The 19,316-nt window shown below is 43.3% G+C and overlaps 1 protein-coding gene across 1 annotated transcript; it reads right to left on the bottom strand.

Moving 5' to 3' along the window:
• Positions 1-2,715: 2,715 nt before the first annotated feature.
• On the bottom strand, positions 2,716-17,309 carry prdx6 (peroxiredoxin 6). The gene is made up of 5 exons (XM_078561569.1): positions 17,149-17,309; positions 13,682-13,838; positions 4,425-4,571; positions 3,523-3,669; positions 2,716-3,025 (listed from the first exon to the last, which is right to left on the bottom strand). The coding sequence occupies exons 1-5, from the start codon at positions 17,235-17,237 to the stop codon at positions 2,897-2,899; spliced, it is 669 nt and encodes a 222-aa protein (XP_078417695.1). The 5' UTR covers positions 17,238-17,309; the 3' UTR covers positions 2,716-2,896.
• Positions 17,310-19,316: the final 2,007 nt, after the last annotated feature.

The following is a 19,316-nucleotide window of genomic DNA, read 5'->3' on the forward strand; positions in this document are numbered from 1 at the left end:
CATCTACAAGGCACAAGTCAAGAGTGTGATAGAATACTCCCCATTCGCCTGGATAAATGCAGTTTCAACAACACTCAAGAAGCTCAACACCATCTTCGACAATGCAGTCCGCTTGATTGGCACTCCATCCACAAATGTTCACTCCCTCCATCACCGACACACAGTAGCAGCAGTGCATACCATCTACAAGGTGCACTGCAGGAATTCACCAAGCCTCCTTGGACAGCACCTTCCAAATCCACAACAACTAGCATTTAGAAGGACAAGGGCAGCAGATACATAGGAACACCACTACCTGGAAGTTCGCCTCCAAGTCACTCATCATCCTGACTTGGAAATATATCACCGTTTCTTCGCTGTTGCTGGGTCAAAATCCTGGAACACCCTTCCTAACAGCACTGTGGGTGTATCTACACCACATGGACTGCAGCGGTTCAAGAAGGCAGCTCACCACCACCTTCTCAAGGGCGATTCAGATTGGGGAATAAATGCTGGCCTAGCTGGCAACACCCATGTCCCATGAATGAATTTTTAAAAACTTAAGTCCTTGCCCCTGAGCAATGCACAGTTCCTAGACAAAATGGGCTGGATAAAGAGACACAGGCCCAGAATTCCTGTCATTTGGAGCTTGGCCTTCATCTGTAACGGAAGCAGGTCCAAACAACTAATCACATCGGGTGGGATGGGAAGTTCCCAGTTACATGCCTCATTTTGCAGCTCCCACAATGGTTGGGCGCCTGAGTGCCGAAGACTTACGAAAGCTGCCCCCCAAATCCTAGCCAACTGGAGGATTACACAAGCCATCCCCATCCCTTCCCCTCCCCTCTACCTGAGCCTGGCATCCAATCAGGGTTCTCTGCCTACCATCCAGAAAGCTGATTATCCTGGTTAACCTCACAGTTGAGGGGCTGAGGGGCCTGCAGCTGCTAGGCCCTGCCAGAGGGAAGCCTTGTACTTGTGTAAATTGCTTAGGATAGGTCTTAACAATTCCAGCGCTGGATAGGAACAGCAGTTTTGGTGTGGTGCTTCTCTTTAGCCCTAGCACAGGGAGAATTAGAAAAATTTGTCCTTGTACTGATGATTAATTATGCTAAATGAACACAGCTTCTGATTTAGCTCAAATGATGGGCCAAGTTCCTGTTGCACTACGAGAAATTGAGCCTCTACTCCAAACAAAGCAGAATGTTCCTTATAAATTCTGATGAAAAGCCATTAACCCAAAGCTCTGTTTTCTGGGTCCATAGATACTGTCTGAGTTGCTTTTCCAGCATTTTCTGTTTGGATTTAGGATTTCCAGCATCCACAGTATTTTATTTTTGCTTGCTTGTAGATTATGTCTCTTCAAATTGACAGCTTTAGAAATATCTTCTCAACTTTTCCACAAGACCTACATTCAGCTCTGAACGTGCAAAAATCAACACCTTTCGGAAATTCCAACTGTTTCCCTTCCAAGATCAAATTAAATAACTTTTAATATGGGACTTCCTCATAAAGCAAACAATACTCCATGCACAAATGCAATTGGAGAGATTGGACATCTCACTGCATCTTGTCAGAAATATGGAAACCTGTTTTGTGGGAGACAAACTGTTTGTGTGCACAGTTCATCGTCTGTGTCATTGACTTTGTGAGCTAGTAATGTTGCAAGAAGCCTTGCTGATTAAAATCAATATTTAGATCACAAACAACATTTGAACGCAACATTCAGAGATACAAATAATTCAAACTTTGTCACATGCCCCTTAAATTTTTTTCTCCCTAACGAAAATGAATTCCTTAATCCCTCCTCAAAGCCCCAAAGTTCAAAACTTGAAGTGACAATTGTTGCCAAGTTTCAACCCTTTCCACTGCCTCTTTAGATTGTCATAAGTACGCTAGCCATTTTGCGGGAAGTGGTGGATTGAGATCAGTGGAAATGAGAATTGGGCGGAGTGAAAATGGGCTGCAGAAGTGATACCACTCACTTTACAACACTATTCAAGATAAATTTCCCCCAGTTTTCTATATGTGATTTCATTAATACTTCACTGGGCTGGAACAACTATTCTATGAATGCAAATACACTCCTTAACATTCGATTTGCTTTTCTGTTACTGAACACTGACAGTGATTGAGCAACTATTTTGTTTATATTTTCATGGGCTGCCTTTACTTAGTAAAGCTCTCTGCATTGTCTGCCATTTTCTGTATCTCCATCATTTAAGGACAATGGAGAAGACCTTTGTTGTGGGAGGTGGGGTGGGGGGCAGTGACTGCCCCTGTACTTTTGGAAAAAACAGCTAAGCTGGTATAAAAGCTGTCAGGGGAGAAATTGGGTTCCGTAGGGCCTGTTTTTTTTAGGTGCAACTCAGCCTCCTAATGATGGGAAATGGGGTGAGATGTGAATTCTCACTTCCAGCGGAATTGCATGGGATGCCATCTTAGTGAAGGGATTTGTGCAGTTGTATCTAATGATCACTAGCAGCACGCAGATCACAATTGTCAAAATATCTCAAAGCTCTCCCAATAATGATGCTTTGGAGTGAGTAGAGACTGCTGCAGGTGAACAGACTGTTGTGAGCTGTCGAGAGTCAAAACGCTCGGGTCTGCTCAACATATTATAAACCTGATTAGACTGCCTCCTTATAGGTGGTTTACAATATATAATCAGGTTCACTACAGTCTTTGCCTAACAAGAGTAGATTTGCAAATACACTTCACAAATGTCACATTCCATCAAATTAAACTATTTTATTATAGAAAGGTTACATTGAGAAAACTCATTGTAAAGAAAGGCAATTGCTTTAGAATGCAGTTCCCCTGTTTGTCCCTGCTTGGTAACCCTTGAATCAAGGAAAGGCGTGAAGTGGAAGTAGTGTAGCAACTCGTGTAGACGTGAAGAGTCTGCTGACATGTTTCAGGGTTGAGGGGTGAAGCGGAGGTAATTTCTGGAGGATGGGAGCTTCTCTGTGCGAATTCCCTTTGGGAAGAGCTTCTTTGCCTCCTCTTCAGGAATATTGGGAAGGACCATGCAATCCCCACCAGCCTGTGGAGAAGAGAAGTTTTTTTTAACAAAAGTAAAACTTGCTATCAATGCAGTTTAAAAGATATCACAATAACCTCTGCTAATATTAGACCAAGTCTCACCCGTTTCAGTGAATATTTCGAATTTGTGCCCAAGTGTTGTTATTTCCCATTTAACTTTGGGGAGAAAGTAATTCCAATTGCTCCTTTTATCATCGGTGTAAAAACACATGCAATAGTGATGTGGCAGCCACTTTCGCACCTCTTCCCATTTCTTTATCAATGGAATCAATGGAAAGGAAATGTCGGGGAAGATATACAACAAGTTACTGATTCGCCATCACCCGTTTTTCTGCCTGCCAATAAAGGTTAAACACCTGCCCCCCTCCCCTCCCCCTGACCAAGTCGCTTAAGCACCTTCTCTATGAATTGGTGCTCTTACTAGTTGTTGGCTACATAAAGTCCAGTAACTGGGGTTACAGTAGTGTGTGGATATAGCTGCACTGGGCAGGCCCTCACCTTCCAGTCCACTGGTGTGGCCAACTTCTTGCAAGCTGTCAACTGCAGGGAATCAACAACTCTTAGGATTTCATCAAAGTTCCTCCCAGTGGTGGCTGGGTACAGGATGGACAGCTTCAGTGTCTTGTCAGGGCCAACAACAAACACCTGAAGAAAAAGGATAGAACACATTTAAAAGATGGGGAATGATGTCGAGCAGTTAGCTCAGTCCATGAAAAAAAAAGTTGTTTTTTTTTCAAACTTTGGCTTAGTCAGTGATCTGGCCCCAGTAGTTAAAATCCATCCATGAACGTGTAGTGAGCAACTGGAGAGAAGCTAATGCAATGTGTGATTCATCAAGGAAAGATGGAATATAGCAAGCAGCTGTAGGAGAGCCCGACTTAGTAACTTTAACAAGAGACCAGCTATCCCCTCAAGCTTGATGGTTATTACAGCAAGAGGTGGCAGTAGACAATTTAACTTCATGGATGGGATGGAAGAGCTAACTTCTAGTATTTGATGAGCTACCAACAGGACCAGCCCACACTGTGATATAACAACAATGGACACCATCACTGAAGGCACCACTAACAGAACCCTGGACCTAATTTCTTCCAGGTCACAAGGTGAAGGACAAGGCACCAAACTTCCCAGCCTTCCTTGCTTCCTGGCACAGCTCTCAAAAACTCGCTGAGGCAAGTTAAAAAAGGGGTGTTCAAACATTGAGCGCGTTTGCTTTAATTCTGTTCTCCCAGAGCCAGAGTAGAATAACAGGAATCCCCTGTGGAATCAGCCAATTCAAAAAAAAAATAGGTCACAAAGCAACTAACTTGACTGGCAAGCACTGGAGCCCTTAGGGGGTGCTTGCCACTCGAGTAATGGGTTGAGCAACATCACATTAGCCTTTGCCTAGGTGAACTTACAGCACGAGCCGTCAGTGGTAGGCCCTCCTTGTTCCTTTCTGCAGGATCGAGCATTCCCAGTTGCACGGCCAGTTCTCTCTTTTCATCAGCAATGATGGGGAATGGCAGGTTTTGAACAGTCGATTCTCCAATATATGCATTGATATCCTGCATGTTGCAAACAGAAGTCAGCATGTGCATCTACAGGTACTTTCCCATAATAACTGATCCTACTTGAATTCCATGGAAATCTGCCACCAAGCTTAGCACTGCACACAACAGAGATAAAAACAAAAAACTACTGCGGATGCTGGAAATCCAAAAACAAAAACAAAAACAGAATTACCTGGAAAAACTCAGCAGGTCTGGCAGCGTCGGTGGAGAAGAAAAGAGTTGACGTTTCGAGTCCAATGACCCTTCTGTTGAAGGGTCATTGGACTCGAAACGTCAACTCTTTTCTTCTCCACCGACTGCACACAACAGATTGACTGAGAGTTGGGTGACCAATCTATTCCTGGCTCACATAACGCACCGACTCAGCTAAGGTCCGCATATTACACAATCACTCACATGCCTTATTTTTACCCCAACAAGAGATTCACCAGTGATTTAATCCATCTCATTCTCAGAGCCTTCCTTTAGTGAGAATGAACGTGTTTTACATTCGTTACTATGAAATGCGAAGGCCTATGTGGCCATATGCAGCACCCAGCAGGACACCTCAAACATCTACAAAAAAAAGTGCAAGTGTTAACCTGCGGCTTTTTGGTAAAGGGAGGAATATTAGCACGCAAAATTCACCACTCTTCTTTTGAAATCCTGTTGTGGGATCTTTAAGGTACACAGGCCTCAGTTGTAACATTCAATCCAGAGAATAGCTCGAAATGTGCAGTCCTCCTTCAATACTGCGCTTGAGGTGTCAGGCTAGATTATGCACAGAAATCTCAGCGAGGATTTAAGACCTCGGGTCATTACACAGACACTCTTCAATCCTCAGAAGAAAATACATCTTTCCTGCTCTTGGTTTAAAAATGGTTTTACTCTCGCAACAAGCCGAACTAGTTATTTGATGCAACCTCTGGTCCACGAAGCAGTAATGCAGCAAAGGTTGTTTTCCGGAACTTTTGAGTAGCCAGATGTTCACTTTTAATTCACATCCCCTTAGAACAACATTAATACATGGAAAAGGCTGGTGAAATGCAAATGGGAAAACAGAGGCAGGATTGCGATGTCGCCGGGTGCAATCTTCAGATGCTGAGCTTTGTTCTTTAACACAAGACATGTCAGAGCATGACTTGCAATTTGCCTTGGGTTTTCAGGGGACTCCCATCACTAATGTTCTACGCTTTGGCTTGTATGCCTAATGCTTAAATTAGAACCTGGAAGAGAATGGCATATATAAAGTTTTACAGTGCCAAGTGTGAAGTGATGCATTTTGGAAGGAAAAATGAGGAGCAGCAATGTAAATTAAACAATACAATTTTAAAGGGGGTGCAGGGTCAGAGAAACCTGGGGTCCACAAATTCAAATCTTTGAAGGTAACAGGCCAACTTCATAAGGCTGTTTATAAAGCATACAGGATCCTTGGGTTTATTATTAGAGACATAGAGTAGCAAAGCAAATAAGTTATGTTCAACCTTCAGCTAAGGCCTAAGCCCCTGATTTATAGAGTAGTGTATCTAATTCTGGGCATCACACTTTAGGAAGGATGTCGTGGCTTCAGAGAAGGACACAGGAGATTTACCAGAATGATACCCAGGATGAGGAAAATCAATTATCTGGAGAAACTGGAGAAGCAGGAGTTGTTCTCCATAAAGCAGAGATGGTTAAGGGAGGTTAAGGTTAATGGAGGTATTCAAAAATTCAAATGGATTTTGATAGAATAGATCGGGAGAAACTGTTTCCACTGACAGGAGGTTGGTTAGCAGAGGATTTAATAATTCCCAAAAAAACTTGAGGAAATAAGGGTTTTTATTCACAAAAATCATTATGATCTAAAATGCACCACCTGAACGGGCGGCGGAAGCAGATTCAACAGTAACTTGCAAAAGGGAATTGGAGAAATACTGGAAAACATGGAATGTGCAGGGCTGCGGTGAAGAGCTGGAGTGTGGGACTAAAGAGCCAGCACAACCATGATCGACCAAATTACCCCCTCCTAAGACCATAAGAGATAGGAGCAGTAGGCCATTTGACCCATCGAGCCTCTCTCTGCTGTGGATGAATAATCAACCAAAATGCTATTGCTCTATTCCAATGGAACCCAAAGATTAAGTGAGAACAGCTGACCTAGTTTTTTTCAATTGGATCATGGTATTCTCGATTAACTAAGGCAGTCTTGAAATTTAGCTAGCGAGTTCCCTACATTCATTCATGTTAGAGGGATCACAATCTTTCCACTCCATGTCACTACATATAATAATTCAGCATGATGCATTGAGCACTGGGGAGGAGTGGGGAGGAATTGGAAGAGGCAAGGAGAAATGGGAAAAGCCCAGCTAGCTGAGAAGAGGTTGTAAGTGCAATCGCTAATATATTCTGAAATTATTGATGGAAGACAGTTCAGCCAGTCAAATGTAGGCATCATTACCTTCTTGGCATAAAGAGGATAGTGGACCACAGATGGGTCCCTGAAATTAAGATAACAGGCTTAAGGATTTCTTTTGTGCTCTCTTGTCAGCTAATTAATCTCACTGTTCTTACTGGAATCCCCACAGAAATTAAACCCCGTGGCTTCTAGGGAGGGTTGAATGGCCAGTTCTAAAATAAGAGATAATTAGTAAGGCAAAGAGAAAGAGTGAGCGAGATATTGCAATAAGAGAAAAGATCCAGCAACATCCAAAACAGGGATTCTATTGATTGAGATATGGGGATTTGTGACATTGAAAGAAAACAAGTATTATTCTGATAAGAAATGTTTTATTAAAAAAGGTTTAGCTTTGCATAGAAACTTCAATAATTGTAAATCATTGGTCGATAGATATTCTAGTGGCCAGGGAAGGAGTAGGAGAGGAATAAGTCTTCTGTTTGCTATTGTGCGCTAATGCTATAGCAATGTCTTACTTTAAATGATAATCATAGCAGACACCGTAACTTAAAAAATGAATTGGATAAGTACTTGAAAAATAATGCAGCAAGGTGGTAGTGAAATGGGTTTAGATTAGATAGCTCCTGTTGGGACAGTATAGTGGTGCAGTGGTTAGCGCTGCTGCCTCACAGCTTAAGGGACCTGGGTTCGATCCTGACCTTGGGTGTCTGTCTGTGTGGAGTTTGCATGTTCTCCCTGTCCAAAGATGAGCTGGTTCGGTGGGAATCTCCTTTTTTTATTCATTCACATGATGGGTGTTGCTGGCTGGGTCAGCATTTATTGCCCTTGAGAAGGTGGTGGTGAGCTGTCTTCTTGAACCGCTGCAGTCTACGTGGTGTCGGTACACCCACAGTGCTATTAGGGAGGGAGTTCCAGGATTTTGACCCAGCGACAGTGAAGGAACGGCGATATATTTCAAAGCCAGGATGGTGAGTGACTTGGAGGGGAATTTCCAGGTGGTGGTGTTCCTATCTATCTGCTGCCCTTGTCCTTCTAGGTGGTAGTGGTCGTGAGTTTGGAGGGTGCTGCCTAAGGAGCCTTGGTGAATTCCTGCAGTGCATCTTGTAGGTGGTGCACACTGCTGCTACTGTGCGTCGGTGGTTGAGGGAGTGAATATTTGTGGATGTGGTGCCAATCAAGTGGGCTGCTTTGTCCAGGATGGATTAGCTATGGTAAATTGTCCCCCAGTGTATGCGTCAGTGTGTCTGTGTGCCTTGGGATGGACTGGCGTCCCATCTGGGTGTACCCCGCCTAGCGTCCATTGCCTGTTGGGATAGGGTCCAACTCCCTGTGATCCTGAAATGGATGAAGCAGTTCTGGAAAAGTGATGAGCTCCAGTTGGAGTGCCAGCACAGGAACAATGGCAGAACCGGGTGCCTTTTGTGCCTTTTTCGGGGGTTCTATAAATTTATTATTGCTTTGTGGACAGTTGCAATAAGGGAAGGTAAGGTACTGGGAGTTTTACAAAACCACTGCCAGACAAGTGTACCTGGGTACTTAACTGTTAAATTATGAGTCCAGCATTATGTACGGAAATTCAGCAGAACCTGGCCAGTTGCAATTGCCTGAACACCAGCATTTTGCAGAGTACAGACACACATTCAGTAACTGCTTTGTTTTTAAAACTCAAAGAGGCCAATTCCCATCAGCTCAATTACACCGCATGCAGCTTTATGGAGGATCTTACTGATCATCCTCTTCGGTTCAGGGTGTGGGAATGTTGCTGCAAGGTTTTTCTTTTAAAAAGATAGTGAAGCAAACAAAAGCATCAACTGTGCTGGCAGCTTTACAGACTGCCCCATTGTAAATGAAGTATTAATGGGTATAATAGCTGGTTATAATGTCAGCACAAGAATAAGAAGGTTTAAGTTGCTAGGTTGTTGAAAACTATTTACAATTTTCCTGCTGATTTATTACTTTAGCAAGTTTTATCCATGTTGGAAACTTTAGACCAGAAATAGAAGGGCAGGGATTACACTAGTAGAGCTCAAAGGTGCGTATATGAACTACAATAATCCAGTGTTAAATTACACAACAGGCACTGTAGCAACCATAATTTAACTGCGATACAAGATGGCTGGAGATGTACTGTCCTTTATGCTTAAAAACAAACTCCTGGACATCCTTGTTGTTAAAACCCTAAATTGATATTTTCCCAAATGTCAGCAAATGGTAAAACAGAACAAAGTTAAAGTTAGTATACGAATGTTTTAAGGCAGTAAGTTAATTAAAACATAACTTTCTATTGTTCTGGACTCTTTTCTACTCTGTCCATTGAAGCCAAATCTTGGGAGAGTTGGACAACAACAACAGTTTGGATTTGTACAGCACCTCTAATGTAGTAAAACATTCTAAGGTGTTTCATAGGAACATTATCTTTAGGAAATTAGGACAGGTGAGCAAAATCATGGTGAAAGAGACAGGTTTTAAAGGAGGCAGAGAGAGGTTTATGGAGGAAATTTTAGAGTTTAGAGCCTCAGCGTTTGAAGGCACAGCCACCAATGCATGGAGCAAAGGAAGTCAGGAATGTACAACAGGTCATCATCTCAGCTCCAGGACATCACTGCAGGAGTTCCCCAGGTTAGTGTCCTCACCCCAACCATCTTCAGCTGCTTCATCAATGACCTTCCTTCCATCATAAGGTGGATCATCATAAGTGGGGATGTTCACTGATGATTGCACAATGTTCAGCACCATTCACAACTCCTTATATGTTGAAGCAGTCCGTGTCCAAATGCAGCAAGACCTGGACAATGTCCAGGCTTGGGTTGACAAGTGGCAAGTAACATTCGCGCCACAAAAGTGTCAGGCAATGACCATCTCAAACAAGAGAGAATCCAACCATCACCCCTTGATGTTCAATGGTATTATTGTCATTGAATCCCCCACTATCAAAGTCCTGGGGGTTACCATTGACCAGAAACTTAACTAGACTAGCCATATCAATACTGTGGCTACAAGAACAGGTCAGAGGCTAGGAATCATGCCACAAGTAACTCACCTCCTGACTCCCTAAAGCCTGTCCACCATCTACAAGGCACAAGTCAAGAGTGTGTTGCAATACTCCCCACTTGCCTGGATGAGTGCAGCTCCAACAACATTCAAGAAGCTTGACACTGTCCAGGACAAAGCAGCCCACCTGATTGGCTCCACATACACAAACATTCACTCCCTCCACCACCAACGCACAGTGGCAGCAGTGTGTACCAACTACAAAGTGCACTTCAGGAATTCAACAAGGCTCCACATCCACAAACATTCACTCCCTCCACCACCAACGCACAGTGGCAGCAGTGTGTACCATCTACAAAGTGCACTTCAGGAATTCATCAAGGGTCCTTCAACAGAACCATCCAAACCCACAACCACTACCATCTAGAAGGAAGAACAACAGACGCATGGGAACATCACCGCCTGCAAGTTCTCCTCCAAGCCACTCACCATCCTGACTTGCAAATATATCGCTCTTCCTTCATTGCCACTGGGTCAAAGCCCTGGAACTCCCTCCCTAATAGCACTGTGGGTGTACCTACACCACTTGGACTGCAGCAGTTCAAGAAGGTGGCTCACCACCACCTTCTCAAGGGCAACTAGGGATGGGGAACAAATGCTGACTCAGCCAGCGAAGCCCACATCCCATGAATGAATAAAAAATAAAACTGGGGAATGCAGAGTTCTTGGAAGGTTATCGGGCTGTCCAAGATTGTCTAAGATTACAGAGGTAGGGAAAGGTGAGGCCCTGGAGGGATCTGAAAACAAGGATGATCATTTTAAAATTCAGGTGTTGCCAAACTGGGAGCCAATGTAGGTCAGCGAGCACAGAGAGCGATGATGGGTGAATGGAACTTGACAGGAGTTAGGGCATGGGAAACAAAAGTTCAAACATTACTCCATCTTAGCCACTATCACATCACGTCGTTTGAGTTTTATAAGTTGACAAGCTGTTGCTTTAAAAGTTATCTGATTTTCATCTTCAAATACATGTCTGCTGCTGGCAAGTTAAAATGACAATCTTTCTCCCAAGCACGTCAGTCAAATATACAGCTCATCGTTGGATTGTGTACACTGACATAGGGTCAGCAGCTTCTTTAACAACCTCCTTCCACTATGGAGAGCCTGTGCTGCGTGTAAATGGAAAAAGGAGGGGGGGCAAAGACATGTACCAATGAAAAATGACTGAGGAAAAAGAAAACACAATGCTAAGTTTGAGTTCTGATGACGAGTCATACGGACTTGAAACGTTAACTGTGTTCCTCTCCACAGATGCTGTCAGACCTGCTGAGTTTTTCCAGCTATTTTTGTTTCTGTTGCTAAGTTTACAGGGCTCGATGCTACAAGGGCTGCTTGCTGGCAACGTTTTTATTCTCCAAGTGATTCCACAATGTGGAATCCTTCTGCCCTTCCCCATCCCTTCATTCATATGTGGGTAGATTCCAAGCGCTACATCATGAAGGAATTCTGCAGTTGCCAGTGCTCAAAAGCCACACTTGTGATTTGGGGCTGAATTTGAATTGGGTGGGGGTGTTGGTGAGAAAGAAAAATCACCTAAAGGGTTAAATTATAAAGGAAAGCAAGAACAGAAAAATAAGAAGAACCAGCCTGGATACGTGAAATGACCTGAGATCGAAGGTTAGGCAAAGGGTAGATAAAAAGGATGCATGACACAATAAACACAAACAGAACAAAAACAGAATTACCTGGAAAAACTCAGCAGGTCTGGCAGCATCGGTGGAGAAGAAATCAGTTAACGTTTCGAGTCTTCATGACCCTTCGGCAGAACTGAGTATAGTTAGGAGAAAAGTGAAATATAAGCTGGTCTAAGGTGGGGGGACGGGGGGAGAGAGAAGTTGAGGGTGTGGTGATTGTGGAGATAAGCAAGCAGTGAAACACAAACAGATGTTGTCTCATGGAATGAATAGTACATTGTTAGAAGAGATAAGGGATGAGCAAGAAACTGTATGGGTAAGCAAAATCAATTAGCTAACATATATAATTATAAAAGAATAAAGAAGGGCAAGTTAATAAGATCACTCAAGTTAATAGGATCACTGTGTGAATATGCTGGAGCCACGTAATTGTACTGTATAAATACTGCTTGTTGATGTTGAACACTGTATCGACAAGCAGATCCGTTGTGATCTGCTCCCAATGGCCATTGTACGGTTCAGGGCTTAATAAATTGTACTCTTTCCTGAAGTAACCTGCACTTGCTGTATTTATTCTTCGACATTGGCCTGTGGGTACGCACTGCTCGAACCCACCCTCCCCTGAACTTAAGAAAAGGTCACCCGGCAGCAATAACACGCTGCCGGAGGCCATAATGAGCAGAGAGTGGGACTTGTGCCCCTCAGTGGGAGGAAGTCCCACTCTTGAGAGCTGCTGGCTAATCAGACTGGCTGGCAGACCTTGCAGTCCCATTAACACTGTAGCGGGTGCTGCCCGGGATGAAGAGCAATGGATCCTAGACTAATGTTTTTTCCTGGGCTCTTAGGGCAGGAAATGATCAGGCATCTCGGGCAGGGGAGGGCGGGAGGTACCATCTTGATGGGGGTGCACAGGGCACCCCCCCCAAAAGATGCACAACTCCTCCTTTCCACTTTTTCACCTCAGATGATGAAAAAGTGGACTCCCCATGGTGTGACAGCATATAATTTGGTCAAATCGGCTTGTTAACAGGCTCAATTGCCCATTCATTATTTTTTTTAAATGGCAGGCCAGCTACCGATTTTAGCCCCAGCCTGCCTACCGTATCACGGGGACCAGCTCAGGGCAAAGCAGGAAGAGGGTGGTCTAGCCACACGTCATATTTTACATGCCCCCGCCCCTGACTGCTGAAAACACGCCCTGTGGGGGGACGCATGGGTGCTGTAAAATCCAGCCCCTTGTTGCCCCTTATGGCCAACACTGATGTCAGTAAAAGTCAATACGAAAAAGAAAGACACATCTTGCTCTTGTTCCCAAAAAAGCGATTGTGCCACTGCACTGGTACTTGAATTTGTTGGCATCACTTTACCCTTTTAGATAAATTGCAGTGGACTTACTTGTGACAAATTGCATTGTCAAGAGTATGTTTATTTCCTTTCAGACATTCGGGAAGGAAATCATCCTATGAATGGCACTTCAACTGTTAAGCAGTTGCAGAAGAACAAGCTAACACACAGACACAGATACGCATATGCACGCAGACACACAGACACATGCGCAGACACACGGACACACACACAAACTTGAGGCAAAATTTACCTCCCTTTAATAATCTACAGCTTACATAACTAGCCCCATGTAAGAAGCCAATAACAGCATTCAAGAACGCCCCATATTATAAATAGATTATGCACATCACTGCAATTATTTCTTTAACATTTCAAAATTCTCTCTCATAAGTGACTTCCTTATAAATCTATTTCACAACTCTGTACTTCTAAGCGAAGGACATTGAGAATCTTCTACTTCACTGACACTCCTCTGTTTTGTTTTGTTGTTTAAAAGTCAAAGTGATCCCAATGAAATGATCCCAATGATCCGAAGAAGAGTCATATTGGACTCGAAACGTTAACTCTGTTTCTCTCTCCACAGATGCTGTCAGACCTGCTGAGTTTTTCCAGCATTTTCTGTTTTTATTACCAAGAAATTAGTATCCATTTCAATGCATTAAGTGCCCAGCTGTTAAGTTCAAAACAGTAAGTTGTACCTTAGTCCATCCATGGTGATCCTGAACACTGTCAATTGAGAGAGCTATAATTTTCACGTTGCGTTTCTGAAATTCCGGAGCTATCTTTGCCATGCGTCCTAGCTCTGTGGTGCAGACAGGGGTGTAGTCTGCTGGGTGGGAGCACAGGAGGCCCCATCTGTACAACAAACAAAACCCGTCAGTACACCATCACATTTTTACAAAGCATGAAACCGTCAGAAAAAGGCTAAGCATAGGTGTAGAGACAAGCTCATGTCCAATGGCTCCATGGAAAGAAAGATCAAACTTGTATCTAGTTTGTAACTTGATTTAACCCACAATAAGATTAACCAATAGTGACTGCCTAGGCATTCCAACTGTTAAACATTAGTCAGGGTGTTGCTTTTCCAAAACTAAAAGTAAGTGATGAAAAGCTACTTTGATCAGTATTCATGCAGAAGAATATTTAATTATGGTACTTCCGAGCTGTGTTACCTGTCCGAAAACACACAGCTTTCCCTTTTAGATCTTGCACAGAATTTACAACACAGAACCATTTAGTTCAACTGGTCTGTATGGTGTTTATATTCCACATGAGCCTCCTACCACCGTACTTCATCTGTGCTCTACTTTCCCCCTTTTGAAGGCATTTACTCCCTACTGGGCTATGGTCCCAGTTGTGTTAGGCAACATTTAGCATCTCACTCAAATGGTCATTCAGGGGCAAAATTTGACAGTGAGTGTTCAGAGGGTATTCAACCGGCCATCAAAGTCCCATCTGACATCCATGTACATCCACTTCCAGCATAAATTGGCTTTGGGAGGGTGGGGGGGCTCAGCAATCATTATCTATCAGTTGTTCTACAACAGGCCAAGGCCTGAGGCGAGGAAAACCCCCAGAGGTAAAAGCTTTGGGAGCTGTAAGTCCAAAGTCATCTGTTCCTCCTAAGCCTCATACACTTACCACATGTCATATCTCAAATTACTCATTCACTGCATTCCAAAATGCTATTTTTCAAACTGAAAGAAATCTATCTAATTCATATTTCAATAAATCAGCACTGTTCCATAGATTGATGACTAGAATATTGGGCAGAATCTTCTGCTCTGAAGTCTAAGCTTGGTGGTGGGCACGGAAGTACGGGTGATTCCTGCTGGGGGTGGGGCGGGAAGGCTGAACACGCGTGATCTTGCGCTGTTCAGTTCATGCGTGCGTGAGGTGCACGGCGAATCTCGTGGCGGGGCGGGCAGGAAGTTGCCCTCATGGGCTCGGGCCATATTTAAAGGACACCCGGATAGCCTCGCTCTCCTCTCCTTAGCCTTCCTCCCTGGTCCAGCTTCCACTTCACCCTCCCACCACTGCCATCACCTTCCAGCAGCTTGTGTTAGCGGTGGCTGATATGAGTAAAGTTGTGAGCAGTCCCCAAGAAGGTGAAAGCAGCATCTACTGACCTCAGAGTCATGGAAGAGGTCAAGCTCGCCACGCGCATGCCACTTATGTACAGTCATAAAAGTGAACGTTTTAATTTCCCGCTGGCGGGAATCTTAATTCAGCGGGAGAACTTAATTCCAATGTGGTAGCCTTTTATTGAGCATTATTGCCGTGCTAATGCATGCAAAAGAACTTCGCCAGGAAGCTGAACTCAGCTTTAAAAGTCCCAAGTCCCAAGTCCAGAATTCCTACAGTTCATCTCAACATCAGGGAAGCTGGTTTTTGGCTTTGTGCTAAATTAAATTACCCCACCCGCATGGTTAAAGCTGCTGGTGAGACCAGAGGATCCCACCCATTGTTTCTGTAGATTCATTTCGAATGTCCTCCTGTTAAAGCCCAGGCTGTGTTCTGGACAAGGTGAAACAGCTTCTCATGGTGTACATTATCTAGTTGTACAATATGCAACACATTTTGCAACTGTTCATTCAAGCTCTCATTATTTGCATATCTAACTCAAAAGATTAAACTAAAAGTGGTAATACTTGCAAAGATCTCAAGTATCCCAATATAATATTTGCAAACCAAATACCATGATCAGAATGAATGTTGAAAAACCACTTTCTGATGATAGAAGGAAGAGCAAGGTGCATCATTTTAATTATTTAAGCTGCTTTTATATTTTATTCATGTTATACATTTGGGTTTTGGGAGACTAGCAGCCATGAGCCAACTCTCCCCATTTATACAACATCTACAGCAGCCGACCCATTTTTTTTTTTAGGGATCTACCCTGTCCCTAGGATAAAAGCAAGAGTTGGGTTTGGTGCAGTGAACACTGGGAGCTGGTTCCTCCCAGAAATGTCAGATAGGATAAGGCTAATGGTTGCAGAATATTGCATGAGTTAGCACGTCCATCATGCATTTTCAGAATGAAACATTCATGCTTCCGGGAGGGTTTGAGGGAGAGGAGGAGCGGGGAATTTGGTTTGCTTCAATAAGTTGTTTGAAGTTATGAACAACCTAAGCAATTGCAGCCAACCTGGCATATGCTCTTGTTTTTCTTTTATTAAAATGTACCAACTCATTCAGGGTACAGTCGCTTACAGAGGAAGGGACAAAAGCACAATGCTGCAGATGTTGGAGCTCTGATAAAAACAGAAACATAAAGTTCTTGAAATAGTCAACAGGTGTGGCAGCTTCTGTGGAGAGACACAGTTAACATTTCAGGTGGATGACCTTTCATCAGAAACAAGCTGTTTGAAGTGTTTAATTTCATAAAACGTACGAGTCTCCCAGCCAATCGTGGAATTTTATCCTTCCCGCAGTCAGCTTCAAAATTTGGGAAGATGTAGCCGAGATTGATTCCCAACACCTTGATCTTTGCTCTCTTGTGGAGTGGTGTGATTGCCCGGAGTACCATCAAACTTTGACACGGTGCTTAAAGATCTCTGGGACTAGGTTGCACACCGAATCTCGACAGCAAGGGATCCACGGGCAACACTGGGGGAGTACTGGGTTATTTCTATGTCTCCAGGAACAGATGGACAGCTTGAATCCCGCCGTTTATTTTTTTCAACCCACATTTCTCCATAATCACACATGCATTTCACGTTAAAGTTCACTGCAACTGCGCACTGCCCGGAGTATGTATGCCTCGCCAATTTTTCTGGTCCGCCGTCCCCGCACAGCAGCACAGCTTCCGTTCCAATAGCATGACAGTGCATTTTTGACGTTACATGTTTATTCAGCTGTGCCATGAAACAATGTCACAAAAAAAAACCCCACATAGACTGGCATGATCGTCCATAATGTCTTTTTGTGTTTGCTTATAAGATCCTAAACAAAATTTCTAAGCTTCTTGAAAGGAGATTAGCCAGCCGCTCTTGCACCCAAAAAAAAAAACCCCGCAGTTTAAAACGTGAAAATAAAACATGAACATGTATCAGTTTTGATACATTACAACAGTGGCGAGTTCTGCGCAGGCGCCGCAAGTCGTCACGTTCCACACGCCTGAAACTTACAAGCTGTTTGAAGGGTTTAATTTCATAAAACTTACGAGTCTCCCAGCCAATCGTGGAATTTTATCCTTCCCACAGTTGTGTCAGCTTCAAAATTTGGGAAGGTGTCGCCGAGATTGATTCCCATTGCTGTTAATTTGGATTTTTTTTTTGAACACGACAGACCAGAGGCTGCACAGGGAAAATGGTTGGGGGGGTGGGGGGCGGGAATGAGGAAGTGTGCGCACCAATAGGCTAGAAGTCAGAACACGAGCCTTTACTCAATCGCAGCTTGGCCAGCTGCCTTGCCTGCAAAGTCCTATCAATTACTGATCCAGGCAAAATGGTAAAGAGGTTATGTAAAAGCTGGCACTAGGCTCACTTGCAGCGAGGCGGACGAAAAGCATGAATAACAGTTATCCAGAGCTTTGTGCTATTATTAATGTCAAGTTGACTGGGAAGAGAGCGGACTGGAAAAGACCGTCCGCTCCCACAGACCCTGCTCTTTCCCAATAGCCGTGCAAACTTTACCCTTAACCGGAATTATCTGTTTCCTGTTGAAAGTCACTGTTGAATCTGCTTCCACCCGTCTTTCAGGCAGTGCATCCAGATCACAATCTAAAGGAAATTTCTTCTAATCTCCCTTCAGGTTATTTTGCCAATTATCAGTGTCCTCTGATTACCGAACCTCCTGCTAGAGGAAATATTTTCTCTTTTCAATCAAAATCTTTGAAATGTTTTGAACACCTCTATTAAATCTCTCCTTCGTCTTCTCTGGTCTAAGGTGGGAACAATCTGCCTTCCTGATGACAGGTCACAACTCCTGTTTTTTCCCTCCACAGATGCTGCCTGATCTGCTGAGTATTTCCAGCATGTTCTGTTTTTATTATGCCTTCATTTATTTTTGCAGGTTCGCTCCTTTTCACTGACTGATTAATTTAAATACAATTTTAGTTACACTGGGTTTTCTGGTATTTCTAGAGTGGATTTGGGTTGTGTGAGCATGGGGAGGGGTCACTGCTCAATTCTGTCCAACTGTGTTCATTGTTATGAATGCGTGATTTTATAAAGTGGTAATATTTTAAAATGTTTAACTCAATAGAAATAGAATGCAATAGAATATCCTGTATAGGAAGATAGTGTGATTATACTAAAATCTGCTGGGAGACAGGCCCATGTGATCCAGTTGTCATGGGGAAAGAGGCCCAGGTCAAAACTTATTGCAAATCAAGTGACAGGTTTCACACTTTGACACAAAAGAGGTGGGAAATTCATATCTCTTTATGAAAGTTATCGGTCTCTACGAAGATGCAAATCTGTGGCCTTGCTGGCTTTCTGGACAGAAACACTCAGACTCAGAGACCTGGAGAGGGAGACATAAATAGTGCTGGTGTGAGAAGCAGAGGAGAAGACTGTTTTGTGATAGTCACCAAGCAGGATGCCAAGGAGGACTAATTTTCTGGTCTAAGAGATGAGACTGGTGGAGATCTAAGGACTAAGGAGTCACTGGAGTGGGCCTTGCTGCTGGAAGTCAGTTCGGAGATACTCAGAAGACTGCGTGCAGTGACTTTGAAAGGGACCTTGGAAGACACATGTGGCAGGGAGAAGGGAGCCTGGTGAAAAGCTGGCATGAGTAAGGGACTTAATCTTCAAGGCTACATATCTGTTGGGAGTGTGGCATAACATACAACTGGGTTGTAAACTTTTTGATTGTGTTATTAGCGAATGGGGAAGTACTTGTTTTGTAGTTTGGTATATTAGATGCCTATTAAGTAATGTTTCATCTATGTTGATTTTAGTTAGTTACAGTAAAAGTTTTAAAATGTGAAATCTTGTCCTTGTTTATTTTCCGTCAGTTGCTGGGAAAGTCATATCCCTTTTTAAAAATTATGAAGATGGTAACATCATTAAAACTGCAAATCAGTGGCCTTGCCCTTGTTGGCCGGTGATTGGAAGTGAAATGCCAGTAAATGTGAAGCCTTACCTCTGGAGAGGTAAGAAGAAGGGAACAAGTGTAGGTAAAGATAACATGATTGATTAACAGCAGACCATTGCTGCTAATCAGAAAAATAATTATAATTAATACAATTGTCATGCTGCTGTTTACAGATTTGTCCTGTCCATTGCTGGTGACCAGTGCTATGTCATATGAAAGAATGTGATTCTAAAGCTAAGACAATATGAACTCATTAAACACAAAATCTGTTAAACAGAGTATAAAAATAAC

The sequence above is a fragment of the Cetorhinus maximus genome, chromosome 17 (genome assembly GCF_964194155.1).
Source record: "Cetorhinus maximus chromosome 17, sCetMax3.hap1.1, whole genome shotgun sequence".
In the NCBI taxonomy this organism is placed as follows: Eukaryota; Metazoa; Chordata; class Chondrichthyes; order Lamniformes; family Cetorhinidae; genus Cetorhinus; species Cetorhinus maximus.